Consider the following 27,511-nt stretch of genomic DNA (forward strand, 5'->3'; position numbering starts at 1 on the left):
GGAATTCCTTCGTTCTGCGGATTTTGAGCCTTTAAGCGAGGCCAGTCTGTTCAATGTCACTCGCAAAGCGCTGTTTCTCCTTTTGTTGGCTACGGCCCGACGGGGTAGCGAGGTCCACGCCCTGTCGGGTCAGCCTGGAGATATCTCCTTTGAGCCGGACGGTTCCGCATCTTTGCGTTTCCGGCCTGATTTCCTGGCCAAGAATCAGTCTCCGGGGCAGGCCTCTCCGCTGGTTAGAGTCAAGGCTCTGACTAACGTGCTGGCTCCGGACGATCCTGATTTGGTCAACTGCCCTGTTAGGGCACTCCGTCTGTACCTCTCCCGTACTCAGCCGATACGGTCTGGTTCTCAGAAGTTGCTTTTTCTCTCTCTCCTTACTAAGCGCGAGAAGGATTTGTCAAAGGTAACGTTGGCACGGTGGGTGTCCTCACTCATTAAGCAGGCTTACGAGTGGAGTCACACAACGAGGGGGGGGGTTATGCCCTCCTTGCCACTTGACTCGGCCCGAGCCCATGAAACGAGGGCGTGGGCATCCTCTCTGGCAGTTCTGCGCTCCAGACGTCTAGAGGAGGTGCTGACAACTGCGTATTGGCGTTCCGAAGATGTTTTTATAAACTTTTATCTTCGGGACGTCACAGCTCTTCGACAGGATGGCTCCAGAGGCCTTCCAGCGCTCATAGCAGCAGGCCAGTTCCTGTCCAGAACTTGATGGTGAGTTTTGATTCATTTCTAGCCCACCGCCTTGTTGATGTTATCTGCTAATGTGATTCGGAGTAAGAATATGATATTTAATGGAAAATTTCCTAAATAAATTTTCATTTAATTAATATACTTACCCGAATCACATACTGTATTCCCTCCCACCTGCCCCGCTTATGGTTTTAAGATTTTTAAAGCCGTATGATAAGAGGCACGTGTTCCTAGAGGAAGTGACGTGGCATACACCCGTATGGGAGGTAACTCCCGGTGTACTGGCCCATTACCAAAGCTACTTTCACTTTCGTTTTGGTGATGGGGTTGCTTCCCTTTAAATTCTTTAGCCGGGTAAGCGTTTTTCAGTGATAAGCATCTCAGGTGACTCAATGCTAATGTGATTCGGGTAAGTATATTAATTAAATGAAAATTTATTTAGGAAATTTTCCATTTAAGACTGATCATCCCCCCAATTTAAGACTGATCATCCCCCCAATTTAAGACTGATCATCCCCCATTTTAAGACTGATCATCCTCCCATTTTAAGACTGATATCATCCCCCCAATTTAAGACTGATCATCCCCCCATTTTAAGACTGATCATCCCCCCATTTTAAGACTGATCATCCCCCCATTTTAAGACTGATCATCCCCCCATTTTAAGACTGATCATCCCCCCCATTTTAAGACTGATCATCCCCCCAATTTAAGACTGATCATCCCCCCATTTTAAGACTGATCATCCCCCCATTTTAAGACTGATCATCCCCCCAATTTAAGACTGATCATCCTCCCATTTTAAGACTGATCATCCCCCCATTTTAAGACTGATCATCCCCCCATTTTAAGACTGATCATCCCCCCATTTTAAGACTGATCATCCCCCCATTTTAAGACTGATCATCCCCCCATTTTAAGACTGATCATCCCCCCAATTTAAGACTGATCATCCCCCCAATTTAAGACTGATCATCCCCCCATTTTAAGACTGATCATCCCCCCATTTTAAGACTGATCATCCCCCCATTTTAAGACTGATCATCCCCCCATTTTAAGACTGATCATCCCCCCAATTTAAGACTGATCATCCCCCCAATTTAAGACTGATCATCCCCCCATTTTAAGACTGATCATCCCCCCATTTTAAGACTGATCATCCCCCCATTTTAAGACTGATCATCCCCCATTTTAAGACTGATCATCCCCCCATTTTAAGACTGATCATCCCCCCAATTTAAGACTGATCATCCCCCCATTTTAAGACTGATCATCCCCCCATTTTAAGACTGATCATCCCCCCATTTTAAGACTGATCATCCCCCCATTTTAAGACTGATCATCCCCCCATTTTAAGACTGATCATCCCCCCATTTTAAGACTGATCATCCCCCCAATTTAAGACTGATCATCCCCCCATTTTAAGACTGATCATCCCCCCATTTTAAGACTGATCATCCCCCCAATTTAAGACCTTGCCTTTTCAGATTGTCTGTTCGTAACCCCTGTAAATCTACCTCCATTTTAGGACGTGTCCCTCCTTTTCAAGACCTCATTTGATTTATCGAATTACCGGCACGGTTGGCCTAGTGGTAAGGCGTCCGCCCCGTGATCGGGAGATCGTGGGTTCGAACCCCGGCCGGGTCATACCTAAGACTTTAAAATTGGCAATCTAGTGGCTGCTCCGCCGTGCTAAGACTGGTTGGTCCGGTGTCAGAATAATGTGACTGGGTGAGACATGAAGCCTGTGCTGCGACTTCTGTCTTGTGTGTGGCGCACGTTATATGTCAAAGCAGCACCGCCCTGATATGGCTCTTCGTGGTCGGCTGGGCGTTAAGCAAACAAACAAACAAACAAACAAATTTATCGAATTTTGTGAGGTCTTAACACGGAGGTTCCGCTGAATGAGAAAACTTGTTTGGCGAATGGTGATAAACAATTTTCAGAAATAACTTCGTCAGGTTTTTATGGGTTGTGGGAGGGTGACCTTCTCTTGCAAAACCTTGTACAAACATTGAAGTGGCCAATCACAAGTGAAGGGAGTGTTCAAAACACATGGGCGGATAGTGTGGGGTTTCAGTTATTTTATGATCACAACAACAACTGAGTGTTTATTTGTGCCACCATGTGCAGGGAATGGTGTATCGAATGGAAGACTTGCAAAGTAGAACGAAGGGCTTTGATAAGGGTATTCAGCTGGTATTTCCTTGTTTTTTACTACCTATTTTATTCATGTTTTTATTACTTAGTTAGTGGAAGAATCTTTTATAATGTATGTTTGATGGTGTATGCTTTTAATTAAGCGTTGTTGACTATGATGAATGTAGATGTAAATGCTTGTATAACTGTGTTTTAATTTTAAATGTGTCAAGCGCAAAGAGCATAATTGTAAAGTTATGATGTTGCGCTATATAAATGCTCATTTATTATTATTATTATTATGATCCCTCCGTATAGATCTATGAGAAAATGTGGTCTTCATAGAAAAGGATTCTTTCAACAGAAAAATAAATTTACAGTCTTGGTGAAGAGAAAATCTGAAACGCAAGGTATTAAGAGAGGATGTGTGTGTTTGTGTACAAATGGAGGATCTTAATGTTAAAACTGAGATTTATCTGTCAATGTAATGCATTTCTTTTGACAGCTATGATTACTGATTACAGAGAGGAGTGTGTGAAGAAGAACTGCCAGTATTACTTTACTGTGGACGCTTTAGCGCATCTTACAGACCCTGACGTCTTGATCGAACTCATTCAGCAAAACAGGTGAGTTTTCTGTGTGTGTTCATTTTCATACAGCTATATTCCCCGAAATCAGCGTATGCTGCCTGAATGGCTGGGTAAAAACGTCCATACACGTAAAAACCCACTCGTGCAAAAGCATGAGTGAACGTGGGAGTTTCAGCCCATGAACGAAGAAGAAGAAGAAAATACGGCTGTATGTGCTTGCCATTTCATGCTTGTGTGGATGTGTCTGACAGTATATGTATTATTTTGTTGTCACTGCAATGTTATGTTTGTTGTTGTTGTTAAAAGCATAATTATGTTAATCTTGTTTATGTGCGAAAGTTGTGCAGGACTTTTTGCAGATGATGAGATTTTTTGTGGGATAATTTCATACATGTAGAGATTTTGTCAAACATCACTGAATTCTTTAATTTTTCAGGGGCATTGTTCCTTAGACTCCCAGCTTTTCTTTTCCTCGTCGTCTCTTTTTCACAGCTTTCTGCATCCCTCGTACAATGCTGAAGCTGACTCAGTAGTGACTGTTGATATTCAGTAATAATGATGAGGATATTTATATGGCGTAAATCCTAAAACAGTTCTACGCACCTCAAAAAAACATACATAAATAAATTATTCTGTACACAATTCCAAATCAAATCAATCACTAACCAGTTAGACAGCAGCTGGTGAACAAGCCAGCCTTTTGACACACTGCGTGTTGATAGCTGACCTGTATTAGTCTTTCGGATGAGACGAAAAACTGAGGTCCCTTTGTGTACACTACATTGGGGTGTGCACGTTAAAGATCCCACGATTGACAAAAGGGTCTTTCCTGGCAAAATTGTATAGGCATAGATAAAAATGTCCACCAAAAAATACCCGTGTGACTTGGAATAATAGGCCGTGAAAAGTAGGATATGCGCCGAAATGGCTGCGATCTGCTGGCCGATGTGAATGCGTGATGTATTGTGTAAAAAAAAAATCCATCTCACACGGCATAAATAAATCCCTGCGCCTTGAATATGTGCGCGATATAAATTGCATAAAAAAATTTTTTTTAAATCCCTGCGCTTAGAACTGTACCCAAGGAATACGCGCGATATAAGCCTCATATTGATTGATTGATTGATGGATAAAAAAATCACCCACACTAATATGAAGAAAATCTGTGCAGGTCACTCATCGCGCCGCTACTGTCGCGACCTGAGAAGCTGTGGTCGAACTTCTGGGGCGCTCTGAACAACAAGGGATACTACGCTAGGTCCGAGGACTACATCGACGTTGTGGAAGACAAGAAACTGTGAGTTGACTATCTTCTCTGTTCGATTTTGCAGGCAATCCAAATCTCTGCAATTTTGCGGATTTCTGCAAAAGCAAATTTTTTTTTTTTTTTTTTCGTTCATGGGCTGAAACTCCCACGGCTTTTACGTGTATGACCGTTTTTACCCCGGCCATTTAGGCAGCCATACGCCGCTTTCGGAGGAAGCATGCTGGGTATTTTCGTGTTTCTATAACCCACCGAACTTCTGACATGGATTACAGGATCTTTTTCGTGCGCACTTGGTCTTGTGCTTGCGTGTACACACGGGGGTGTTCAGACACCGAGGAGAGTCTGCACACAAAGTTGACTCTGAGAAATAAATCTCTCACCGAACGTGGGGACGAACTCACTCTGACAGCGGCCAACTGGATACAAATCCAGCGCGCTACCGACTGAGCTACATCCCCGCCCTGCAAAAGCAAATAAAAAAAAATGTTTTTTTCTTTACATTCACAATTTATCTTTCACCAGAGGTTGTTAAATTCACATATTTACAACGACAAAATAATTCAGCTTCTGGGGGCATTGCCTTCCCGACCCCACATGGGGAGAGCATAGCTGCCAACCCTCCCGGATTTTCCGGGAATCTCCTGAATTTTACAACTTCTCCCAGCTCATATTCAAGACTAAACGGTCCCCCTGGACCCCCCGGCTCCTGGATTTTGACTTCAGAAGGTTGGCAGCTATGGGAGAGCCCCTGGTCCCCGCCAAGGGACCTACACGTTACCTATTTCCTTGAAACTCATTCTTGCTTGATTGGATTGCCTGCTTTTGCCAAGGTGTTGCTCTTTGCTGCTGCTGTTACTGTAGTACCTAATGCTTTGATAGATGAAAAGAGCTTCTGCCTGTGTTTTTCAGGGGACTATGGAATGTGCCCTTCGTGATGAACGCTGTGCTGGTTCAAGGTCACTGCATGGAGCGTATGCGAAACGCTCACAGCCACAATCCTCACGTCGACCCGGACATGTCCTTCTGCGAGAAGGCCAGAGACTCTGTAAGTGAACTTCTTCAATCCCCCCTCTACCCAGCCAACCTTTTTTTTTATTACTTTTTCATATTATTTTTCAGTTGTGAGTCGGTTGAATGTGTGTGTGTGCATGATAGTATACCAGGCATGAAAATTCTCCGTATTTTCCGTATTTTTGAGAAAAAAATAAACCGTATTTTTTTTTATTTTCCATATTTTTCCTTTTTTTTTTAATTTAAAAAAATTTTTTTTTTTTTTTTTTTCCTAGTCATAGTTATAGTAAAATAGTTTTGGGGCCATGTTTGAATCCAATTTTAAGGCTCAGATAGCCCCAGATTGCACCAAATTGCACCCTTGAAAAAAAAAATTTCCGGGGGGGCATGCCCCCGGACCCCCCTAGAAGTCTTGGCGCTTTGCACCTGCAAAATTTGGCGCTACGCGCCTTCGAATTTTTTTTTCAGTATTTTTTTTTTTTCAGTTTTCATGCCTGGTATACAGACCAGCTAGGGAACCCATATGATTTCTCCGTATTTTGTACGCATGATTGTCTGGAATACGAGCAGTACGGTCAGTGGGAACAAAATACGACCAGAACAATTCCTGGACTACTTTTCTTCACAAGCGCATCCCGAAGCCGACCCAGTATTTTGGCACAGGATTAAAGTTTTTGTCATTAATCATTGAAAGAAGCATTTGTTTTAAACATATTGGTAAACTTAATTAACACTAACAGTGCGACGGACGCATATGAATCATGGATGTTCAAATGCTGTGTGGAGAATACTCAAAGTGCAAAACAGGGGTTCCCAGGTCTGATGATAGTCTTTTGCAGTGGATAAACAAACCAAGATTAGAAACTTCAAAAGCATTTTCTGAGTACAGAAAAGACAACTGGGAAAATATTTTTGCGACAAACTTAAAAAGCATTTTCTCAGCAAATAAAATACTACAGTGTACACCCTCTTTTGAGACCCCCAAGTTTTAGACTCCCCCTCTTTCAGACTCCCCCTCTTTCAGACTCCACCCTCTTTCAGACTCCACCCTCTTTCAGACTCCACCCTCTTTCAGACTCCACCCTCTTTCAGACTCCACCCTCTTTCAGACTCCACCCTCTTTCAGACCCTGTTTTCCAACTTTCTGTTCATAAATTCTATAAATTTACCTCTATTTTAAGACTCCTTTTCTTGGATTTCTGGAGGTCTTACAGGAGGGGTTTCACTGTACTTTGTTTGTTTGTTTGTTTGCTTAACGCCCAGCCGACCACGAAGGGCCATATCAGGGCGGTGCTGCTTTGACATATAACGTGCGCCACACACAAGACAGAAGTCGCAGCACAGGCTTCATGTCTCACCCAGTCACATTATTCTGACACCGGACCAACCAGTCCTAGCACTAACCCCATAATGCCAGACGCCAGGCGGAGCAGCCACTAGATTGCCAATTTTAAAGTCTCAGGTATGACCCGGCCGGGGTTCGAACCCACGACCTCCCGCTCACTGGGCGGACGCCTTACCACTAGGCCAAACGTGCCGGTTTCACTGTACTTGGCGAAAGGATAATTTTGTTGACAAAAAGACCTGACTTCATGGGAGGTTTTTTTTTCTCTTCTCATTTCAGGGTTACTTCATGTACGTCACCAATATGAAGCGGTACGGCCACCTGGTTAGCGCAGAGGGTTTTGAGACTTTCCACCCATTCAACGAACTCTACAACATCTTCGAGAATCCTTACGTGAGTAAGCATAACTGCGCATTAAATCACATATTCTTACTCCAACTCACATATATAGCATTAACCTCCGTTTGACTGCGCATTGGTGTGTGTGTGTGAAGGCAGCGTACTTGATCAGTTGATGTCTTCAAGATTTAACCCTTGGTCAAAAATCACATCTTTTACAAAGTTTTCAAAGGCATTTCTACCTTTTGGGATGAGATTCTGTCATTGTGATGAGAATTTTGTATGGAAGATATTGCTGCGAATCGGGAGTAATCATTCAGAAGGTGGTTTTATTTTTTTTATTTTTTTTTTATTTTGTGTGTACAAAGATTGGGATTAGTCTGTGTAACTAGAAATTTGAATGTGTTTTTTGCCATTCTCTTATGCACAGGGCTGATGATGATAAAGTTGTATTGAATTGAATTAACAATCTTGTTCTTGTAATTCATTCTATTTTGGTGTGTAATTTATAATCGTTGACAGGCAGGTTAAACGTGTCAAAGGCAATTTTCCATTTTAATGTATTCATTTTAATGGACAATAAAGTGTTGTTATTTTTATTGTTAAAATTATTACCATTTTGTACCATTTCAGGACTGGGAACGGCGCTACCTCCACGAGAACCATTCCAAGGTGTTGAATGAAAACGTCTTGATAGAGGAGCCTTGCCCTGACGTCTACTGGTTCCCCATCTTCACCGCTATTTTCTGCGACGAGTTTGTCGCCACCATGGAGGCTTCCAACAAATGGTCTAATGGCGATCATAGCGTAAGTATTCTGAGCACGCCTGTCTCTCTCGCTGTACACGAATTCCAGAAAGATTCCTTTTAACCATCCGTAGCAGATCCAAAAACAAAGAGACTGCCAACATTCCAAAATTCACAAATATATCGACCAAATATATTTAATTCGTGGCAGGCGGAAGAAAAAATCATCCAGGTAAGTTTTCGTTATTAATTGTTTGTCTGTGCACTTAAAAGACCGTTGGGTCGATATATTTGTGAATGTATTGTTTTGTCAATAACAAACGTTCCAACAACCTACCTGTCAATATAACACTTACCTCGACAGTACTATTCTTGCACATTATCTATTATAGGCCGAAAAAATTGGACAAAACGCTGAGTGGGTACAATTATCTCCCATAACCATGCGCCACCGTGGATCCCAAGCACTGTCCGAGTGCTTCCCCCTTACAGGATGTAGGTGGCGCGTCTTTTTTCTTTTTTCGCGCGTGTCAGACCGGCTGTGTTTCTGCTACGCTCCCGGATTATTTTGGACTAAGAGGCTTCTTTTCTGTGTGGACTATCACCTGTTGGATTATTGTGTGTTATTCCACTTCTGGCTTGAGGCTACGTTGTGTTTCCTTCAACTTGTGCCTCCGTTTTTGTGTGGCGGACTCGGCGTGCCTCCCGTCCTACTTCGTGGTGACCGGTCGTCTGCTTCTCGTTTCGCCGCATTCACTTGAGTATTGACCTAAATTTTCTTTGAATTTTGTTAATTCTCGGTCTTTAAGGGTACGTACAGGGCGAGGTAGGATGTCTCGTCCTGTTTTGGGCTCTGGTTCTACGGAACCAGAGTCTGCCGGGGGCAACCCTTCTCCGGGCGCCCAGCGTCATGTTTTACGCACGGAGAAGGGGATCTTTCGGCGCTCCGACTCTCCCTCCCCAAACGCTTTGCGTTTGCGGCGAGGGAGGGCGGAGAAAGCCTGTTTGAGCAAGCTCAATGCGAGCTTGCTCAAACAGGCTGGGCTTGAGCCTGGGACTTCGGGCGGGGCTGCGCCGTCGAAGGTTCGGGGAAGGTCGAGGGGAAAGAAAAAGCTTCTTTCTCCTTCTCCTTCAGTGGAACAAGCTTCCCCCCCTTCGACGCCGTTGTCCGGCCCTCAGTCTCAGGCTTCAGCTCCTCCCGGTTTCAAGCCTGGGGGGAAGGTTTCCTTCTCCTCCCTGGCTCGAATCCGGGGGCAGGTCGATTCCCAACCCTCTTTGGGGGTTGGTGAATCCGATCTAGGGGCTACTGGAGAGACTCAGGTTTTGACAGCCAACGGCCATACCACGTTGTAAACACCGGTTCTCGTCCGACCACCGAAGTTAAGCAACGTCGGGCCCGGTTAGTACTTGGATGGGTGACCGCCTGGGAACACCGGGTGCAGTTGGCATTAAAATCTTCCTTTTCCGGTGCCTCTCCTGTGCCCTCCTCGGTTTCCACCGCTGTGGAAGCCAGGAGGGACACGGGTCCTCCTCTGAACTCCCTCGCTGGGTCGTCTGCTGCTGTTTCGACAGTAGTTTCGGCCTCCTGGGGGGGGAGATCGGAGGAGATGACGGGGTCTCTGAATTCCCTCCCCGCTGGGGTTGGGATGCGAATTGACCCCGTTCAGGGCGGTCCTGTGGGGGCAGGGGTTTCAGGCTTCGTGCCTATGACCACTGCTACTACGGTTCCCTCTGACGTCCGTGTGACTGGTGGCTGTCCCTCTATGAAACGCTCCGGCCGACTAGTTACTGGACGTGGAGGTGTTCGACAGAACGTGGTACTTCTGTCGAATGGTCAGGGCGACGGGAACATTGTTTCTGTTGCTCAGACCGACACCTCCGACCGGACCGTCTTGACCCCACGCCATTCCTTAGCGTCTGGTGTTCGGGTGACGGATGGTCCGGACCAAGGGTCCGGAACGTTCCAGGCTTACGGGTCGGGATCGAACCGGACCCACGGGTCCCGACTGGACTTGACCTCCGGGTTTGGTCCGGACGGGACCCATGGTACGGGACCGTACCGGACCTTAGGGTCCGGTGCGGGACAGTACCTCTGGCCCTTGCCGGACCCCCGGACCTACGGGTCCGGATGGTACGGTACGGGACCAGTGGTTCGGTCGGGACCGGACCACCCGACCACCTCTGTTGGTCTGGGTGGTCTGGCACCGAACCGGAACACACCGGACCACCGGACCTACGGGTCCGGATGGTACGGTACCGGACCAGTGGTCCGGTCGGGGCCGGACCACTCGACCACCTCTGTTGGTCCGGGTGGTCTGGCACCGAACCGGACCATGCCGGACCTACGGGTCCGGATGGTACGGTATGTCCACGTCCGACCAAGCCACCCGAACACTTCTGTGGGTACGGATGGTTCGGTACCGAACGGGACCTCCGGATGCTACGGGACCGGACCGAACCTACGGGTTCGGATGGTCCGGTACCGGACCAGTGGTCCGGTCCGAACCGGACCACCCGACCACCTCTGTTGGTCCGGATGGTCTGTCACCGAACCGGACCATACCGGACCTACGGGTCCGGATGGTACGGTAGGTCCACGTCCGGACCGAACCACCCGAACACTTCTGTGGGTACGGATGGTTCGGTGCCGTACGGGACCGCCGGATGGTACGGGACCGGACCACAGGACCGGAACACCGGACCACCCTATCGGATCGGTCCGGACCACCCGACCACCTCTGTTGGTCCGGATGGTCTGGCACCGAACCGGACCTACGGGTCCGGATGGTACGGTATGTCCACGTCCGGACCGAGCCACCCGAACACTTCTGTGGGTACGGGTGGTTCGGTGCCGAACGGGACCTCCGGATGGTGCGGGACCGGACCGGACCTACGGGTCCGGATGGTCCGGTACTGGACCGGTGGTCCGGTCCGGACCGGACCACCCGACCACCTCTGTTGGTCCGGATGGTCTGGCACCGGACCATACCGGACCACCGGACTTGCGGGTCCGGATGGTACGGTGTGTCCACGTCCGGACCGAACCACCCGAACACTTCTGTGGGTACAGATGGTTCGGTGCCGAACGGGACCTCCGGATGGTACGGGACCGGACCGGAACACCGGACCACCCTACCGGACCGGTCCGGACCACCTCTGTTGGTCCGGATGGTCTGGCACCGAACCGGACCTACGGGTCCGGATGGTACGGTACGTCCACGCCCGGACCGAGCCACCCGAACACTTCTGTGCGTACGGATGGTTCGGTGCCGAACAGGACCTCCGGATGGTACCGGACCTACGGGTCCGGACCTACGGGTCCGGATGGCCCGGTGTCGGACCACCCGACCACCTCTGTTGGTCTGGATGGTCTGGCACCGAACCGGACCATACCGGACCACGGGTCCGGATGGTACGGTATGTCCACGTCCGGACCTAACCACCCGAACACTTCTGTGGGTACGATGGTTCGGTGCCGAACGGGACCTCCGGATGGTCCGGCACCGGACCGGAACACCGGACCACCCTACCGGACCGGATCGGCACCCCCGACCGGACCGGACCATTTCTTTTCTGATCAGACCCGATGGGTTCCTGTTCAGTCTATAAATGGCGGGGGTTCGTTGGCTGGGCTGACCCAACAGTCGCAGGGTTGTTGTTTTTCTCCCCCTTCGGCTGCTGGAGACGTTTCGTCTTTGGGGCAGGGGTCTTCGCGGCCTCTTGCTTCTGTGGGCGTTTCTTCACAGCCTGCTTCATCGCTTTCGGCTCTTCCCCCTCAAGCTCCCTACACTCCTGCTTTTGAGGAGTTGTCGGGAAGTGAAGAGGAGAGTGAGTCGGAGGACGATAGGGAGGAGGATCAGGGTCGCCCTGAGGTTAACACTGATCCTCTACCCTTGCCGGTTTCTGATGGAACTTCCGAAGCTATGCTTCGTACTTTGCAACAGTACATGACAGACATCACGCGGCGTCTTGACGTCACGGATGCCTCTCTTAAGCGTCTGTCGTCTAGTGTTGACACACAGGACCTGGACCCGGGGTCTGAGGACGAGAGGCAGGAGGCTCGTCCTCGCACAGCTAGAAGGACGTTTGAACAGTTTCAGGACGTCCTTCCCTGAGACGCCCTCTCGTCCTTTGAGTCCGCTTCGGCCCGGGCGCGGGAGGCTCACGCCGCGTCTGCCGGCGGCTCGTTTTATGAACGATCCGTCCGCCGGCAATTCGCGTTCCACCCTAGTCTTAGTGCCACGGTGGAAGCGGCAGCACATCGCCTGAGGAGTACAGATTCACGTGCAAACGCGACCTATGTTCCTCGGGAGGACGCGGGTTCAGTGCCATGCTTTCCTTCGGGAGGCGCACCTCCACTGTTTCCTCGTGTCCAATCTGTTTCGTCCCTCCCTTTTCCCTTTGACTCTCGAACTCTCACTTTCCAGACTTCGAGTGTTTAGGGTGGGGCTGACGGTGATGTGTTCGTTGGGGAGGTGCCTTCGGTCAAGAAGGTGGAACTGAGCTCTGCTTCGTTCCACAATCTTGAGGCCACCGTTTCTTCCACAGTCGAGGCCCAATCACAGGCCTTGACATGGATGAGCACGCTGTCCACACTGTTGGACCCTCCCGATCGGGCAGAGTCCGATTCCACTCGGGCCCTTGACACGGTTCGAGTGGATCGGGCTTTGCATGCCGTGCGATCGTGCGTGACGTCTGCGGCAGAATTGGCCATTGGAACACGGGTCCACTTTATTGGCCCTGTTCCGTGATCATTTTCTGCCTACTTCTATAGTGCCTCCGGATATGAGGAAGAGTCTGAGGAACACGTTTCCTCAGCCTTCTTCCCTCTTTCATCCGGACACTGTTCGTTCTGTGGTGGAGTCCACACGCCAGAGGAACACTGATTCTCTGATGGTTGGCCTCGCTGCTTCGGCGACGGCGGCGGGGAGTAAGAGAAGTGCTACAGTCACCTCCAGCTCCCAGCCTCAGAAGAAGAAGAAGAAGAAGAAGCCAGTTTCACTGCCTCCTTCTTCCTCCTCTTAGGCGCCTGTTGCGTTCCCAAGCAAGACGAAGGGTGCTCAGACAGGTAAGGGGAAGCAGCACCACCAGGGGGGGTGGTCGCAAGCCTGCGCCTGCCCGCCAGCAGAATTTTCAGTGAGTCCCGGCCCTACGTTGACGCCCCCTCAAGTTGCCCCTCTTTCGTCCGTCGGTTCCCTTTTTCGGGCCCGCGGCATGTGGGGCAGACTGGTCTCCAACCAGTTTTTCTTGAGGGTGGTGTGGTCGGGGTTTTCTCTACCGCTGTCGTCACAACCTCCATTGTCCGCTCTACCCTGGACGTTCCCCCCTCCTCGAGACCCTGCCAGATGGCAGGCTCTTCAGGACGAGGTGAACTCGTTGGTCGAGAAGAAGGCGGTCTACCCCCTTTCTCAGCCTTCTCCAGGGTTCTGCTCCCGCCTGTTCACCGTCCCCAAAAAGGACGGCCGGTTCAGGCCGGTGTTGGACCTCTCCACCTTGAACTTGTACCTTCACAGGTGCAAGTTCAAGATGGAAACCCCTTCGTCGGTCCGGTTGGCCATCCGGCCAAACGATTGGGCCATGTCTGGGACCTCCAGGATGCTTACTTCCACATCCTGGTGGCCCCGGGGTACCGACATCTGCTCCGGTTCGTTTGGGAGGGCACAGTGTTCGAGTTTCGGGCCCTCCCATTCGGCCTGTCCTTGGCCCCTCTGATTTTCAACGGGGACAACAACACCACATGCTTAGCTTACCTTCGCCACCAGGGGGGCACCAATTCTCGGTCCCTCTCCCTGTTGGCGGAGGAGATTCTGCTCTGGTGCCAGACCAATCAGGTCCGGATGTCAGTCCAGTTCGTTCCGGGGAAACTGAACGCCCTGGTCGACATTCTCAGTCGGGGCGATCAGGTTCTCTCCACAGAATGGACCATCGCTCACAACGTTCTACAGCGTCTGTGGGCAAGGTGGGACCGTCCTCTGATCGATCGGTTCGCAACTCGATTCAGCGCTCGGCTTCCCAGGTACGTCAGCCCCTTTCGAGACATGAATGCGTTCCACTTGGACGCATTCACTCTCTTGTGGAGGCTCCTCGATGCTTACACCTATCCCCCGACATCTCTGATTCCGAGGGTGCTGGCAAAATATCTGCAGGAACGACCAAGACTGATTTTGGTCGCGCCTTACTGGCCAACAGCTCTGTGGTTTCCAGATCTTCGCGGTCTCACCCACGTAGACCCTCTACCTCTGGATCTGGACGGGGGAGGTCTGCTCCAGCCTCGATCATGCCTCCCTCATCCACGTCCAGAGAGTCTGTGCTTGACCGCATGGCTCTTGTGCGCTCCAAACTGCTTGCACTAGGATTGCACAAGAGTTCAGTAGAGTTTTTCTTGAACGCTAAGAGGCGATCAACTAATCAGCTCTACGACTTACGCTGGAGAGCTTGGGCCACCTTCGCCTTGTCCAAGGGGATAAAGCCGCTTTATCCCTCAACACAGGACTTGGCCAACTTCCTGGTGGAAGTGTATCAAAAGAAGAGTCTTTCTTCTAAGACTCTTCTTGGATACAGACCTGCCATCGCTTCCACGATTGCGGCCGCTACTGGTCGCAGACCTGAACACTTGATCAGGTCCTCCCTCATCGCTAATGTCCTTTCGGGTATTAGCAATGCAGCGGTGTCTAAACCTCGGGTTTCATTTCCCAAGGGGGATGTTTTTCTGGTCCTCAAACTCCTGCGTAGCAATGAGTTTGAACCCCTGGCAGGCATCAGTATCAAGTTGCTGATTTTTAAGACTAATTGTTCCTCATCGCTTTAGCCACTTGCCGTAGACTCAGTGGTATTCAAGCTTTGAGTGGCCTGGACTTTGACATTGAGTTCACCACACAGCAGTGGTTGCCAGCATGGTCACGTCAGTCTAAGGTATGTTTCTTGGGTATATTTTCTTGTACGGTAGTACTGTTCGAAAATTGCCTGGGTATCTTAATCCTTGGATTTAAGTGATTTTGATTAAGGAGTTTAATACTCTACATATCACCCTCACACCACTCTGGTATTCTGTGCAAGAATAGTACTGTCGAGGTAAGTGTTATATTGACTGTAAGGCTTCTTTTTAAGCCTACTGTCTATATGATACTTACCGAGACAGTACTATTAGAGTTTCCCTCCCGCCTCCCCTCTTGATATGTTATGGGCTTTTTGAGGGTCTGCAGCTCATAAAGAAAGAGGACGCGCCACCTACATCCTGTAAGGGGGAAGCACTCGGACAGTGCTTGGGATCCACGGTGGCGCATGGTTATGGGAGATAATTGTACCCACTCAGCGTTTTGTCCAATTTTTTCGGCCTATAATAGATAATGTGCAAGAATAGTACTGTCTCGGTAAGTATCATATAGACAGTAGGCTTAAAAAGAAGCCTTACATTCTTGTTTTTTCATCTGTAGCAGGTTAATTTGTATCAATCCTGACAACTTTTGGTGTAGCACAATAGACAATGTGTGAATAGAACTCTGTGGGATTTTGAATGAGTCGAGGAAGCGTTGCTTTCCCTTGTTTTTCTTTGCTTTTGCATAAAAACACTGAGGCAAGCTACCGGTACATGTGACATTGCGACTCGGAGTTTCTATGGAAACAAGGGATAAGCTGTTCTTCCACATCCAATAAAAACTTGACAGAGTTCTTTCCAAATATCGTTTATTGTATTTCACCAAAAGTATTCAGGATAGATATATGAAATCTTCAGAGGGTGGGAACAGGAATATCTTTCGGTTAAAGTTGACATGCAAATGATATAATTTATGCAGCTACAACTGCTGCTGTTAGACCAAAAAAATACTGTACTCTCGTGTGAACGGAGACAATACAACTCACACTGTTTGATGTTTTGACCCTAGGGTCTTCCTCAGGAACACAGAACACACATAAAATGTTTGTGATGTTATTGTTGACCAAAATATGACATTTTACACAGATCTCGACAGTCGGTGTTCCTCCAAGAACGCGCCATAATTGGTGAACAATGACTGTCAAGATCTGTAGAAAGTGTTGTATTTTGGTCAACAAAACAAATAACATTTATGTATCAATTGATTTTAGTTAAAATTCATTTTATTTTTTAAGATTGAACAAACACAAACATGCACTCATAATTAGTCTCGGCTAACCGTGTGAATATGAGTTTTTGTCGGACTCTGACATCACATGTCTCAAAGAAGGGAAACCCAATGTTCAATCGATACATTTCTGTTTGTCAGGACCCTCGCTTGGCCGGCGGCTACGAGAACGTGCCGACAGTGGACATCCACATGAACCAGGTTGGCTTTGAGCGTCACTGGCTGCACATTCTAGCCACCTACGTGCGCCCCCTGCAGGAGAAAGTCTTCATCGGGTATTTCCACAATGTGAGTAGAGGGCGTTGATGGTAGTGATTTCAGCAGGCAAGAGATTGGGGAGTGTCATTGGGGAGATAGCTCAGTCAGTAGCGGCGCTGGCTTGAAACCAGTTATCGCTATCAGTGCGTGTTTGACCCCCACATTCGGTGAGGGATTTATTTCTCAGAATCAACTTCGTGCAAACTCTCCTTGGTGTTCAAACACCCCCTTGTGCACGCATGCTCACGATAAAGATCCCAAGTTCACAGCGAAAGTCTCAGTGCTTGGAAGCATGAATATTCGCATGCAGGAAAAAGATGAATAAAAAAACCAAATGAGTACCGACGTTTGCTATTGAGAAAGCAGCCCGAATTTCCTTGAAGGTAACCTGACAGGACGATATGATACCAATACCAGTCTCAGGCCGCGGCCTTTGGTCAATAATACATACTTTGTTGATCTAATGCATTGTTTTGTCCTCGTGCCGGTCGACCGTCCGATAGTTTTGACTGTTGTCTTCTGAGTCGAGGAAAAACAGCGAGTTGGATGGGGGATTGTTTTCTTTTCCACAGCAGCTGCTGGGTGTAGCAAAATCTGAGACCTGAATTCAGACAATTAACCTAGTGTTCAGGCACTTTTCAGAAACAGGTTTATTCATGTGAAATGTGGTGTAGCTTTGGTTACAGAGAAAATGTTTTAGTAGCAGACTTACAGTCATAGCTGTCATGTACTCAAACATATTTCTGTGTTGGTTAGGAATTTTGCGCTAAATGGCAATATGAGTTAATTTCTTTGTCCTTTGCCAGTTATTTCAGTTAATGCCAAACCAAATTTGCATTAAGTATGGTTTTGCACTTCTCTGAGTAGAAAGTAATTCCGTTCTTGTTTCTTCAGCCTCCTCATGCCATCATGAATTTCATCGTTCGCTACCGACCGGATGAACAGCCTTTGCTAAGACCTCACCACGACTCTTCCACTTACACCATCAATGTTGCTCTCAACACTGCTGGTGTCGACTTCGAGGTCAGTAGTGCAACTGTCTGAATATGGAAAGAGATGTACTATTCACTTGCATATCGAACGAACATTTGGAGAGAGAGAGAGAGAGAGACAGAGAGAGAGAGAGAGAGACAGAGAGAGAGAGATTACTTTTTTACTTACCTACTGCCCGTTATGCCGGTTAGCATGTAGGGCAGCAAGAGAGAGAGATTAGTAGTTACTATTTGTGTGCCTGAATAAAAAAAAAGTCACTTGCAATGTGGACAGGATTTTGAAGAAAGAGGGATACAAAAAGACAGACTAACACATTTGGTGATAGCAATTGTTTGTGTGTATGTTATGTGGTAGGTCATGTTTTGCTGTCTTGTTCTGTTTCCTTTGTACTTGAGATCGCGTTTAGCCTGTGCATGTGTGCTGGTTGGGGGTGCATTCATGTATTGATTCTGTTTGTGTGTGGCACATGTATCTGAGAGAGAGAAAGAGAGAGGAGAGAGAGAGAGGGAGAAAGAGAGAGAGAGAGAGAGAGAGAGAGAGAGAGAGAGAGAGAGAGAGAGAGGAGGGAGGGAGGGAGGGAGGGAGGGAGGGAGGGAGGGAGGGAGGGAGGAGGGAGAGAGAGAGAGAGAGAGAGAGAGAGAGAGAGAGAGAGAACAAGAACATCATTTATTCTTCAGGCCTCTAGCCCCTAGAATAGGGTCGTTACAAACAAAAATACAAGTCAAAAATACATACAGCGGCAAAGCAACACGAAGCTACAAAACTAAACACATACAGCGGCAAAGCAACCAAGATACAAAACTAAACATACACGGTAAAGTAATACAGTCACAATCAGTCGTCTTGAGCTATGTTTTCAGTAAACTCCAGGCGAGTTTTTAGAGCAATGAACAAGTAAATGCTTAATCTACGAATGTCAGATGATGAGCCGTTACGGAGAATATTCACAAAATTTAATGAGTTATATCTTGTATTTAGAAACTTAGCCCTGGCGTTTGCATACAATGGACAATCAAATACAAAGTGCTTTTCGTCTTCCACAACATCACAAAGCTTGCATAGAATATTCCTGTCCCTTCCAAATGTTCTTCTAAAACACGAAGCTCCAATAGGCAACACACCCAGACGCAATTTGATCAAACAATCGCGGAAACATTTTTTGTCAATGAAATCAAAGTACTTCTCACTTTCAAAAACTGTTTTGAATAATCGGTAGTTTTGATAAATGTCATTACTTATAATGGAACCATTCCATTCCTGCAAATACATATCAGCCATTCTCTGTTTAAACAAAGAAATAAATGTTTTTTCACACCCCACCCCTTGTTGCAACCAAACATATCCAAACCCCGTGCTAAACAATGTATTCTTTACATGTGTTGCCCAGCATGTTTTACCTCGCTCGTCCAAGTTTTTTAACATTAAGTATGCCTGTCTGGGAATTCTGGATATATCTAGTGTCAACAGCTTCAACCAATATTTTATGCACCTTACTGCGCTGTTGATGTACAAAGGGTAGCGTCCCAGTTCTCCATACACAAACTTGTTGGATAGTCTTTAAGAGGAACACTTAAGAACCTTTTGCATGCAAGTGTGTGAACCTTTTCTATATTGTCTAATCTTTGGAGACCCCACAAGAGAGAGAGGAGAGAGAGAGAGGGAGAAAGAGAGAGAGAGAGAGAGAGAGAGAGAGAGAGATGTATCAGCCTGTGTTCAATAGCTGTTTTGTTTTTTAGGATGCCAACTAACGACAGAGTGAATGAGAAGAGTTGAACATTTGTTCATTCTGTAATTTCAGGGTGGTGGCTGCAACTTCATTCGCTACAACTGTGCCATCACCTCCCCCAGAAAGGGGTGGATGTTCATGCACCCGGGACGGCTGACCCATTACCATGAGGGTCTGCGCACCACCAAGGGTACACGCTACATCATGATCTCTTTCGTCGATCCTTAAACTTCAACGAGGCTTGCGTGAAAGGGTGGCTCCGTAATCGTTACAACGAACATGTTTCGTCAGCTGCTGCCATTAATTTTGTATTTGTACGCAAGGTTGTTTGTTGTTGATTGCAAGAGAGTCTGGGTTTTTTACTGTCTGTTTGTATGCTGCTGTCTTTGCAGTTGAAGTCCCATGATGTGAGCTTGATGTTTGTGTGTGGGTGTGTACAAGTTTGTGTTTGTGCTCATGCGAATGTGTAAGAATGTCTCCTTGATTTTTTATTGTGCTTTTTTGTACTGCTTTATGTGAAAATGTGTATCATCAGTAAAATCTGCTTGGAAAGGTGAAATGTTTATTTCTTCATCTAAATCACTGCCAGTCTTCAGTTACTTTGAGGATAACAGATTTTCTTGTTCAAGTTTCAGTCTGAGTGTTCCCCTATCAAAATCCTTTTCCTTGTTTTGCAATCAGCTATTTCAGCTGTGTCCTTGAAACCTACTGTCTGGTCTTATATAGTTTCCATATGGCATTTGGAATGTTGTTTTTTTATCATTTGTAGCGTTGTGGCCAGTAGCAGTTTATCATTTTAAAACAAAAAGAAGTAATAGTTTGCTTTTGGAAGGTTTGACCTCAAAATGTTGTACCCCCTGAAGTTGATTTACCACAATCTTGGAGGAAAGTATGATCTATTGAGTTAGTTGCTTTCTTGTGGGTAAGCCCAATTTCCACCTGATAGGAGAAGGGAAGTGATTGGGGGAGGAGGGGAGCATGACACGAGAAAGAGGATTGTGAAAGATAACCTTCTTCATACTGCTTAGGTCTGCTCAGTGGTACATGTCTTTAGTAGGAAAAGAAAAGTTTAAACTTTTGCCAGTGTGCTGCCGAACTGACAACTACGGTAAGTTGAATGAAAAGGAAGTTGTGTATTGATCTTGAGAAACTGTCTCGTAAATTACCCATGAGGGGGTATATTTTTAAAATCTACTGTGAGGCGAATGTACCTTGTGTGTATTATTTTTGTGGCTTTCCTACTCCTAGTCATATCTGTAGTGTACAGCATCTGCTTATTTGTATCATTGCCATTCATAAATATAATTATTAATGTAATCAGTGTTAAACAAAACACTGTTTATCCCTGATGCTTGTTTTCCCCCCATTGTGTTAGTTGACTTACAAATTGTATTTTTTGTCAAATGTGCACAATCATAAGTAATTGTTGAACTTATCTGCCATTATTTAGTAATAATAATATTTGTTGCTTAGGGTTACCACAAGGCATGAAGAGAATTGTAGGGTTTTGTCTGTTGAATTTGCAAATAAAGCATTACCAACAACTACAACAACAATCCCGTACGAAATGAACATATATGAACATATAAGAGACATATAAGAAACCTATAAGTTTCTTATAAGAAACATATAAGTTTCATATATGACAAGTAAAAAGCTATGTATGTCAGTTGTAGGAATAGGTTTCTTATAAGTCTCTTATATGAAAAAGACCCCAATTCATATAAGAATCATATATGAATCATATATGAGAACCTGCACTTCCAGAAACCTATAGTTCTCTTATATGTTTCTTATATGAATCTTATATGACTCTTATATGAATCAGCACTTAGTTTCTGCATAGGAGAATTCAGGACTTAGAAAAAATATTGGACAATGCTGAATTACTGGCAATACTGGCTTTCATATATGAACAGGAAGTGGATGGTTTGCCTTGAGCATTATCTCCCCCTGACTGAACGGCCATCTTTGTGACAGCAGCTCTGTGAATGTTTAGCAGAAAATCAGTGAAAGAGCAGGACTAAAATGCAAAGTTCTTACAGAAATAATTGGACTTGATGTATGAATATGTGAAGAGAATGTTTATATCATGCTGATGTTTGTGGGTGGCTGGCAGCAACAGCTTGACACTGACAGGTTTGTGTTTATTCAAAATCCAGAATTTCCCTCCATTATTTGTTTTACTTTACAGTTCTGGTTCTGCATCAGGTGATCAAATCATGTTTACCAGCACTACTTTGGTTCAAGCAACAAGAAACTGTGACAGCTGTGCATATTCAAGAAAATTATTTGTGGCTGTGTAACTTGTTTGTTGTTTCTTGTTCATAATTTCAAGTTTCAAAGTTATTGGATTTGAAGAGGACAATGCATGTCTTACTCCTCTTCTTGTGACCAGTGATTTAGAGATCTGTTTGTTTTTGCTCTCAAAATAAACACAACTTCAGTAAAGATATGTATATATACTGAACCAAAATCCCGCAGTGGGGCACTGCGGTTATGAAATTAAAGGCCCCTCCTGTTTTTGGAACCGCAGGAGCTTTCTAGTTTGCTGTTAGGTAGATTTTTGGTTCCTCTTTCCTGTCATGCTCTCTTTTTCTTCATGAATTCTTTTCTTTTTTCTGCCTTCTTGCTCATTCACCTGTATTTTTTCCAAAAATCTCTTCTCTTGCCGCTTGTCTCGCGATTCATGTATAGTTTAATCTGTTAGTGTTCTGATGTAAGCCCAGCAGTAGATAGGTTAAGCCTATTTTAACATACTGGAAACTGGTAATCTTCCAGTAGGTATTAATTTAGTTTTACTAAAGCCTGCTGGGACACAAGTAATGGGTTAGTGCATTTGTAAACAGGAATCGCTTGACAAGTGGCCCCCTTCATCCCCCCCTTCCTCGTCCTGATATGGCTCTGCGTAGTCGGCTGGACGTTAAGCAACAAATAAACAAACAAACAAACAAACAAACTGAACCAAAAGGTATTTTGCAGTTGGATTCATTATAATTCAAAGTCAAGACAGTTAAATTGGGTTAAGCAGGTTACTGTTGCTGTTATTTCCCTTGTAAACACAAATGTAGGTCAAGGTCGTGTGTCTAGTATGAGACATATAAATATCATATATGAGACATATAAGAATCCTATAAGGGAGATGTAGGTTTCATATAAGATTCTTATAAGTCTCATATATGAACATTTCATATAAGAGACCTATAGCTTTCTTATAAGAGAATATAAGATTCATATAAGAGACCTATATGAGCTCAGGTTATAGGTTCATATATGATTCATATAAGTTTCTTATAAGAATTTACCTCATTTGCATTTAAAATACCTATAAGCCACATATATGAAATTGTCATACAAGACTCTTATAAGAATCTTATATGAAATGGTGTCCAATTTCTTATAAGAACGTTTCGTACGGGATAAGTAAAGAAAAACAAAATTTGAAAAACGTTAGTGCCAAACTGAACTCGGCAGTGACAAGCTGTTGAAATATTTATTAAGAACGCACCAAAACTGGTTACAGTTCTGTTCTCGTTTTGTTTAAAAATTAGTGCGTCAGAAATTGAATAATTACTTGGAGGCAACTCTTGCATGAATGCTAACCCAGGAGGTAAACACTGGCATTTGGAGGAATGTTCATTAGCTCTGTAGGTCAAGCATTATGATTAAGCCCAAGTTAGTGTTCAGGCCTGAATGTGGCGAGTATTTTACTCGCCATGGCGAGTAGAAATCTGTAAATGGCGAGTAGAATTGTTAATCAACTCGCCAAAGGCGAGTAAAGTTGCTGAAACACTGAATTGAAATGGTTGGTTTGGCAAGTAAAATTTGCTCTCTGGCTAGTACATTATGAGAAGTACTAGCGAAAGGCGAGTGCCCCATTTTGTGGACTTTCAGCGCTGGTGTTGTTTGTCAGTTCAAGCTGACTCGAGTGAAGCAATGTATAAGATACCCCCACCTCTGTAAACCGTATATAACTGATGAAATCTTACGCCAAAAAAAAAATCATCCGTCCATGTGCCAACATGAATTTTGGAACTCTGTATATATATATATTGTATGCGCATTTTGTCATCTTATATTATTGATTGATAAATATGTATACATTTGTAATCATTTATGATTGATATATTTAGTGAAGGGAGCGTGAGCATTTTTAAATCTGTTTGATGTTTTTATAAACATTTAGAAAAGTATGGTTAATTTCTCTCCCATTCTGTGGAGTTTGCGTTACTTTGTAATTGTGTGTATGTTTCTTTTTATTCTATTCGCTTTTTGTTTTTACTTCTGTTGGATGGATTGGATTGGATAAGATTTACAGTCCAGTGAGGTTACCCTCATGGAAATTCGGGCTGCTTTCTCCCCGGGGAAAGCGAGCTGCCATACATACGGCGCTACCCATATTTTTTTTAATTTTCCTGCATGCGTGTATTCATGTTACCTGAGACTTAATGCCGTGTGAGATGGAATTTTTTTACTTTATTCCAAGTCCCACGGGTATTTGATGGACATTTTTATCTATGCCTATAAAATTTTGCCAGGAAAGACCCTTTTGTCAATCGTGGGATCTTTAACGTGCACACCCCAATGTAGTGTACACGAAGGGACCTCGGTTTTTCGTCTCATCCGAAAGACTAGCACTTGAACCCACCACCTAGGTTAGGAAAGGGGGGAGAAAATTGCGGCCTGACCCAGGCCTGAACACGCAACCTCTCGCTTCCGAGCGCAAGTGCGTTACCACTCGGCCACCCAGTCCGATTCTGTGGAGTTTGCGTTACTTTGTAATTGTGTGTATGTTTCTTTTTATTCTATTCGCTTTTTGTTTTTACTTCTGTTAAGGTTGTGTTTTGATTGTGTGTGTGTGCATTTTTTTTTTTTGTAAGGCCTAAAAAAAAAATAGGTGTGGTTACGGTAACCCGACCTACCCTATTTTTAGGGGCCGATCCTATAACTTTTTATTACATTTGTCAAAAAAAAAAAAAAAAAAGAGAAAACGCAGTGAAAGCGCCCGAGTCGCACACTTATTTCCCTGTCAAGTAGGTTTAATTTGTACACATTAGAAAAAAAAGTTAAAAAAAAAAAAGTGATTGCCTACCTTCCTACCCTATTTTTTGACTCACATGCGAAGCAAAAGTGAGTCTATGTACTCACCCGAGTCGTCCGTCCGTCCGTCCGGACGTCCGTCCGTCCGTCCGTCCGTCCGTCCGTCCGTCCGGAAAACTTTAACGTTGGATATTTCTTGGACACTATTCAGTCTATCAGTACCAAATTTGGCAAGATGGTGTATGATGACAAGGCCCCAAAAAACATACATAGCATCTTGACCTTGCTTCAAGGTCAAGGTCGCAGGGGCCATAAATGTTGCCTAAAAAACAGCTATTTTTCATATTTTTCCCATTTTCTCTGAAGTTTTTGAGATTCAATACCTCACCTATATATGATATATAGGGCAAAGTAAGCCCCATCTTTTGATACCAGTTTGGTTTACCTTGCTTCAAGGTCAAGGTCACAGGAGCTCTTCAAAGTTGGATTGTATACATATTTTGAAGTGACCTTGACCCTGAACTATGGAAGATAACTGTTTCAAACTTAAAAATTATGTGGGGCACATGTTATGCTTTCATCATGAGACACATTCGGTCACATATGATCAAGGTCAAGGTCACTTTGACCCTTATGAAATGTGACCAAAATAAGGTAGTGAACCACTAAAAGTGACCATATCTCATGGTAGAAAGAGCCAATAAGCACCATTGTACTTCCTATGTCTTGAATTAACAGCTTTGTGTTGCATGACCTTGGATGACCTTGACCTTGGGTCAAGGTCACATGTATTTTGGTAGGAAAAATGTGTAAAGCATGTGAGTCGTATGGGCTTTGCCCTTCTTGTTTTGGCTATGTTACCGTAACCACACCTATTTTATTTTTGTGTAAGTCTTAGATGTGCATTTAATCAAAAATTGAGTAGAATACTGTTCTGCATTTATCTGAATGGCATAATTTCTTACGGCAAATATGTTTGGGTTTTTTCATGCAAGTTTTGTCATGCTTTGTTGAAATAGTCAATGTACATGAATGCATAAAATATCTTATTTTTGTACAAAGTTTCACACGGTTAAAGTCATACAACGAGCTTTATTAAAACAGAATTGTGGTTCTTTTTTTTTTCTCCCACAAGACATATAGTGCCAGGAGGTTGTCTTGTGTTTTCAATTTGTGATTTTAATATCATGTGTGCTGAAACTTGGTGTTAGTTTTAGAGAAAGGACATAATCATATAGTAAAAATATCATGCTTGCTTTTGTAATGTTATTTTCTTTACACATACCAAGGGAGTTCACTGATAATCATGGAGTTGTTCACGTGCAAGTATTTTTTTTAGTACACAGCTAAGGACTCAAATCTCGAAATAGCACATTTTGTAAAATTCTAAAATTGAATTTTTTGTGATTTTATTCCAAATGAAGAGTAGATATGTAGCATTTGATTGGTTTTTACAAAAGTTGTACTTCCTGCCAAATCTAACCTGGTTACTGATGCGTCCACTTTTGTTTAAAAAATTGCTGCCAAAGAGGATAAATTAGTCAAGCAGTATGTAAGAAATGTTAAGTCCTTTGTACTGGAAACTTGCATTCTCCCAGTAAGGTCATATATTGTACTACGTTGCAAGCCCCTGGAGCAATTTTTTGATTAGTGCTTTTGTGAACAAGAAACAATTAACAAGTGGCTCTATCCCATCTCCCCCCTTTCCCCTATCCCATCTCCCCCCTTTCCCTGTCGCGATATAACCTTGAATGGTTGAAAACGACGTTAAACACCAAATAAAGAAGGAAAGAAAGAGGATAAATTGATTTGAGTTCTTAAATGCCGCTTCCCAAGAATGCAAGTTTCTCCGGGAATCTCCATATTATACTGGAATTGTTTTTGTTGGTTACAACTACAAGGAATTTGCCCATGTAGTCTATAATGCCCTAAATGGTAATACCTTCACTGTCTGTCAGTTGCTTCAATAGTTGCATAGCTGTGTATATGTGACCCTCCACCACGGAATGAGTCGCATGTCACCTTTGCATGATTTTCATATTTTTACATTTTCCTAAGGAGTTTTTTATGCTCTATCCAGTGGTGAAAACCGTTTTAGAAAAGAGCGAAAACTGTTTGAGTTATAAGCCTGTGACTAAGGTGACCCTCACACTGTTACCAGACACTCCCCGGACTTATATTAAGCCTAACGCAGAACCGCGCGAGGTGACATGCGACTCATTTCGTGGTGGAGGATCACATATTGTATAAAACTGGATCTCAGAGCCTTGATTCTTGTTTTAACTTTTTGGTCATATTTTTTTAACAATGCACAATGTGTGCATACAATGTCATGCTTTGGATATGAACATGTGTAAAATGAAGGAGGATAAGCTTTTTGGGTTATTTTTTTCTGGAAAGGAGGTAAAGTATGCGTAACTTTTATAGACAGCTTTAATTTGTTGGGATCAGGAATGAGCGGAGATCTGACTTAAATAACTGAGTTTTTATACACTGCTTTAATTAATGACAAGTTGTTACGCAAATGCATTTACATCACCACATTTTATGGAGATTGATATCTTCTTGGTGCTAAATAAAAGAAATTTTGTCTTTCATTAATGAATTGTTTTTGATGAAACTACATGCATATGATCGTTAACTTTCTCTAATTGAACAAGCTTAGTGTGAAAAGTGACAAATATTTGACAAGGAAATTCATTTAAGCCGTCATACAAATCTGCACACATCCCTCTGAACTTGAAAACCCCATCCAAGCTCACACACACACACACACACACACACACACACACACACACACACACACACACACACACTGGTATGTTTTTTGCAAAAAGGAATACACATGCAAAAACAAAAACACACCAACACTATCATACACAACTCGTTCCATTGATACACAAGAATTCATTCATTCCCGGCAAGTCTGTTGGAGTTAGTTCAGGCTAAATCAGGAACTGTTTGAAACAAAAATTGCACATTTACAATTCTCTCTCTCTCTCTCTCTCTCTCTCTCTCTCTCTCTCTCTCTCTCTCTCTCTCTCTCTCTCTCTCTCTCTCTCTCTCTCTCTCTCTCTCTCTCTCTCTCTCTCTCTCTCTCTCTCTCTTGCTCTCTTGCCTAAACAGTTAGAAATCATGTGTTGTGAGCTCATATCTCATTTTTCACTCAAATACAATTCTAATGTCACTGCCGCAACTTGCACGAATGCACAACTCCGCTGTGTCCGTTCCCTGTTTTAGTCTGTATCGTGTTTTAGGGTAGTGT

At 44.7% G+C, this 27,511-nt stretch overlaps 1 protein-coding gene, 1 long non-coding RNA gene and 1 other non-coding gene across 3 annotated transcripts in view; all 3 read left to right on the forward strand.

Annotated features, from left to right (window-relative positions):
• Positions 1–26,843, forward strand: part of LOC138978741 (uncharacterized) — a 193,183-nt gene extending 166,340 nt beyond the window's left edge. The window contains exon 2 of the long non-coding RNA XR_011459787.1: positions 20,156–26,843. This is a non-coding gene — a long non-coding RNA (uncharacterized lncRNA). The remainder of the gene's footprint in view (positions 1–20,155) is intronic.
• LOC138978740 (procollagen-lysine,2-oxoglutarate 5-dioxygenase 1-like) overlaps positions 1–26,843 on the forward strand; it is a 49,661-nt gene extending 22,818 nt beyond the window's left edge. Inside the window, exons 12-19 of the mRNA XM_070351531.1 lie at positions 3,354–3,455; positions 4,591–4,716; positions 5,596–5,731; positions 7,322–7,435; positions 8,015–8,188; positions 16,371–16,517; positions 17,382–17,510; positions 19,279–26,843. Coding sequence (XP_070207632.1) covers positions 3,354–3,455; positions 4,591–4,716; positions 5,596–5,731; positions 7,322–7,435; positions 8,015–8,188; positions 16,371–16,517; positions 17,382–17,510; positions 19,279–19,434 — 1,084 coding nt within the window. The 3' untranslated portion in view covers positions 19,435–26,843. The remainder of the gene's footprint in view (positions 1–3,353; positions 3,456–4,590; positions 4,717–5,595; positions 5,732–7,321; positions 7,436–8,014; positions 8,189–16,370; positions 16,518–17,381; positions 17,511–19,278) is intronic.
• On the forward strand, positions 9,457–9,575 carry LOC138979285 (5S ribosomal RNA). Its single transcript, XR_011459971.1, has one exon. It is a non-coding gene; the product is annotated as a 5S ribosomal RNA (ribosomal RNA).
• Positions 26,844–27,511: the final 668 nt, after the last annotated feature.

The sequence above is a fragment of the Littorina saxatilis genome, linkage group LG10 (genome assembly GCF_037325665.1).
Source record: "Littorina saxatilis isolate snail1 linkage group LG10, US_GU_Lsax_2.0, whole genome shotgun sequence".
Classification (NCBI taxonomy): Eukaryota; Metazoa; Mollusca; class Gastropoda; order Littorinimorpha; family Littorinidae; genus Littorina; species Littorina saxatilis.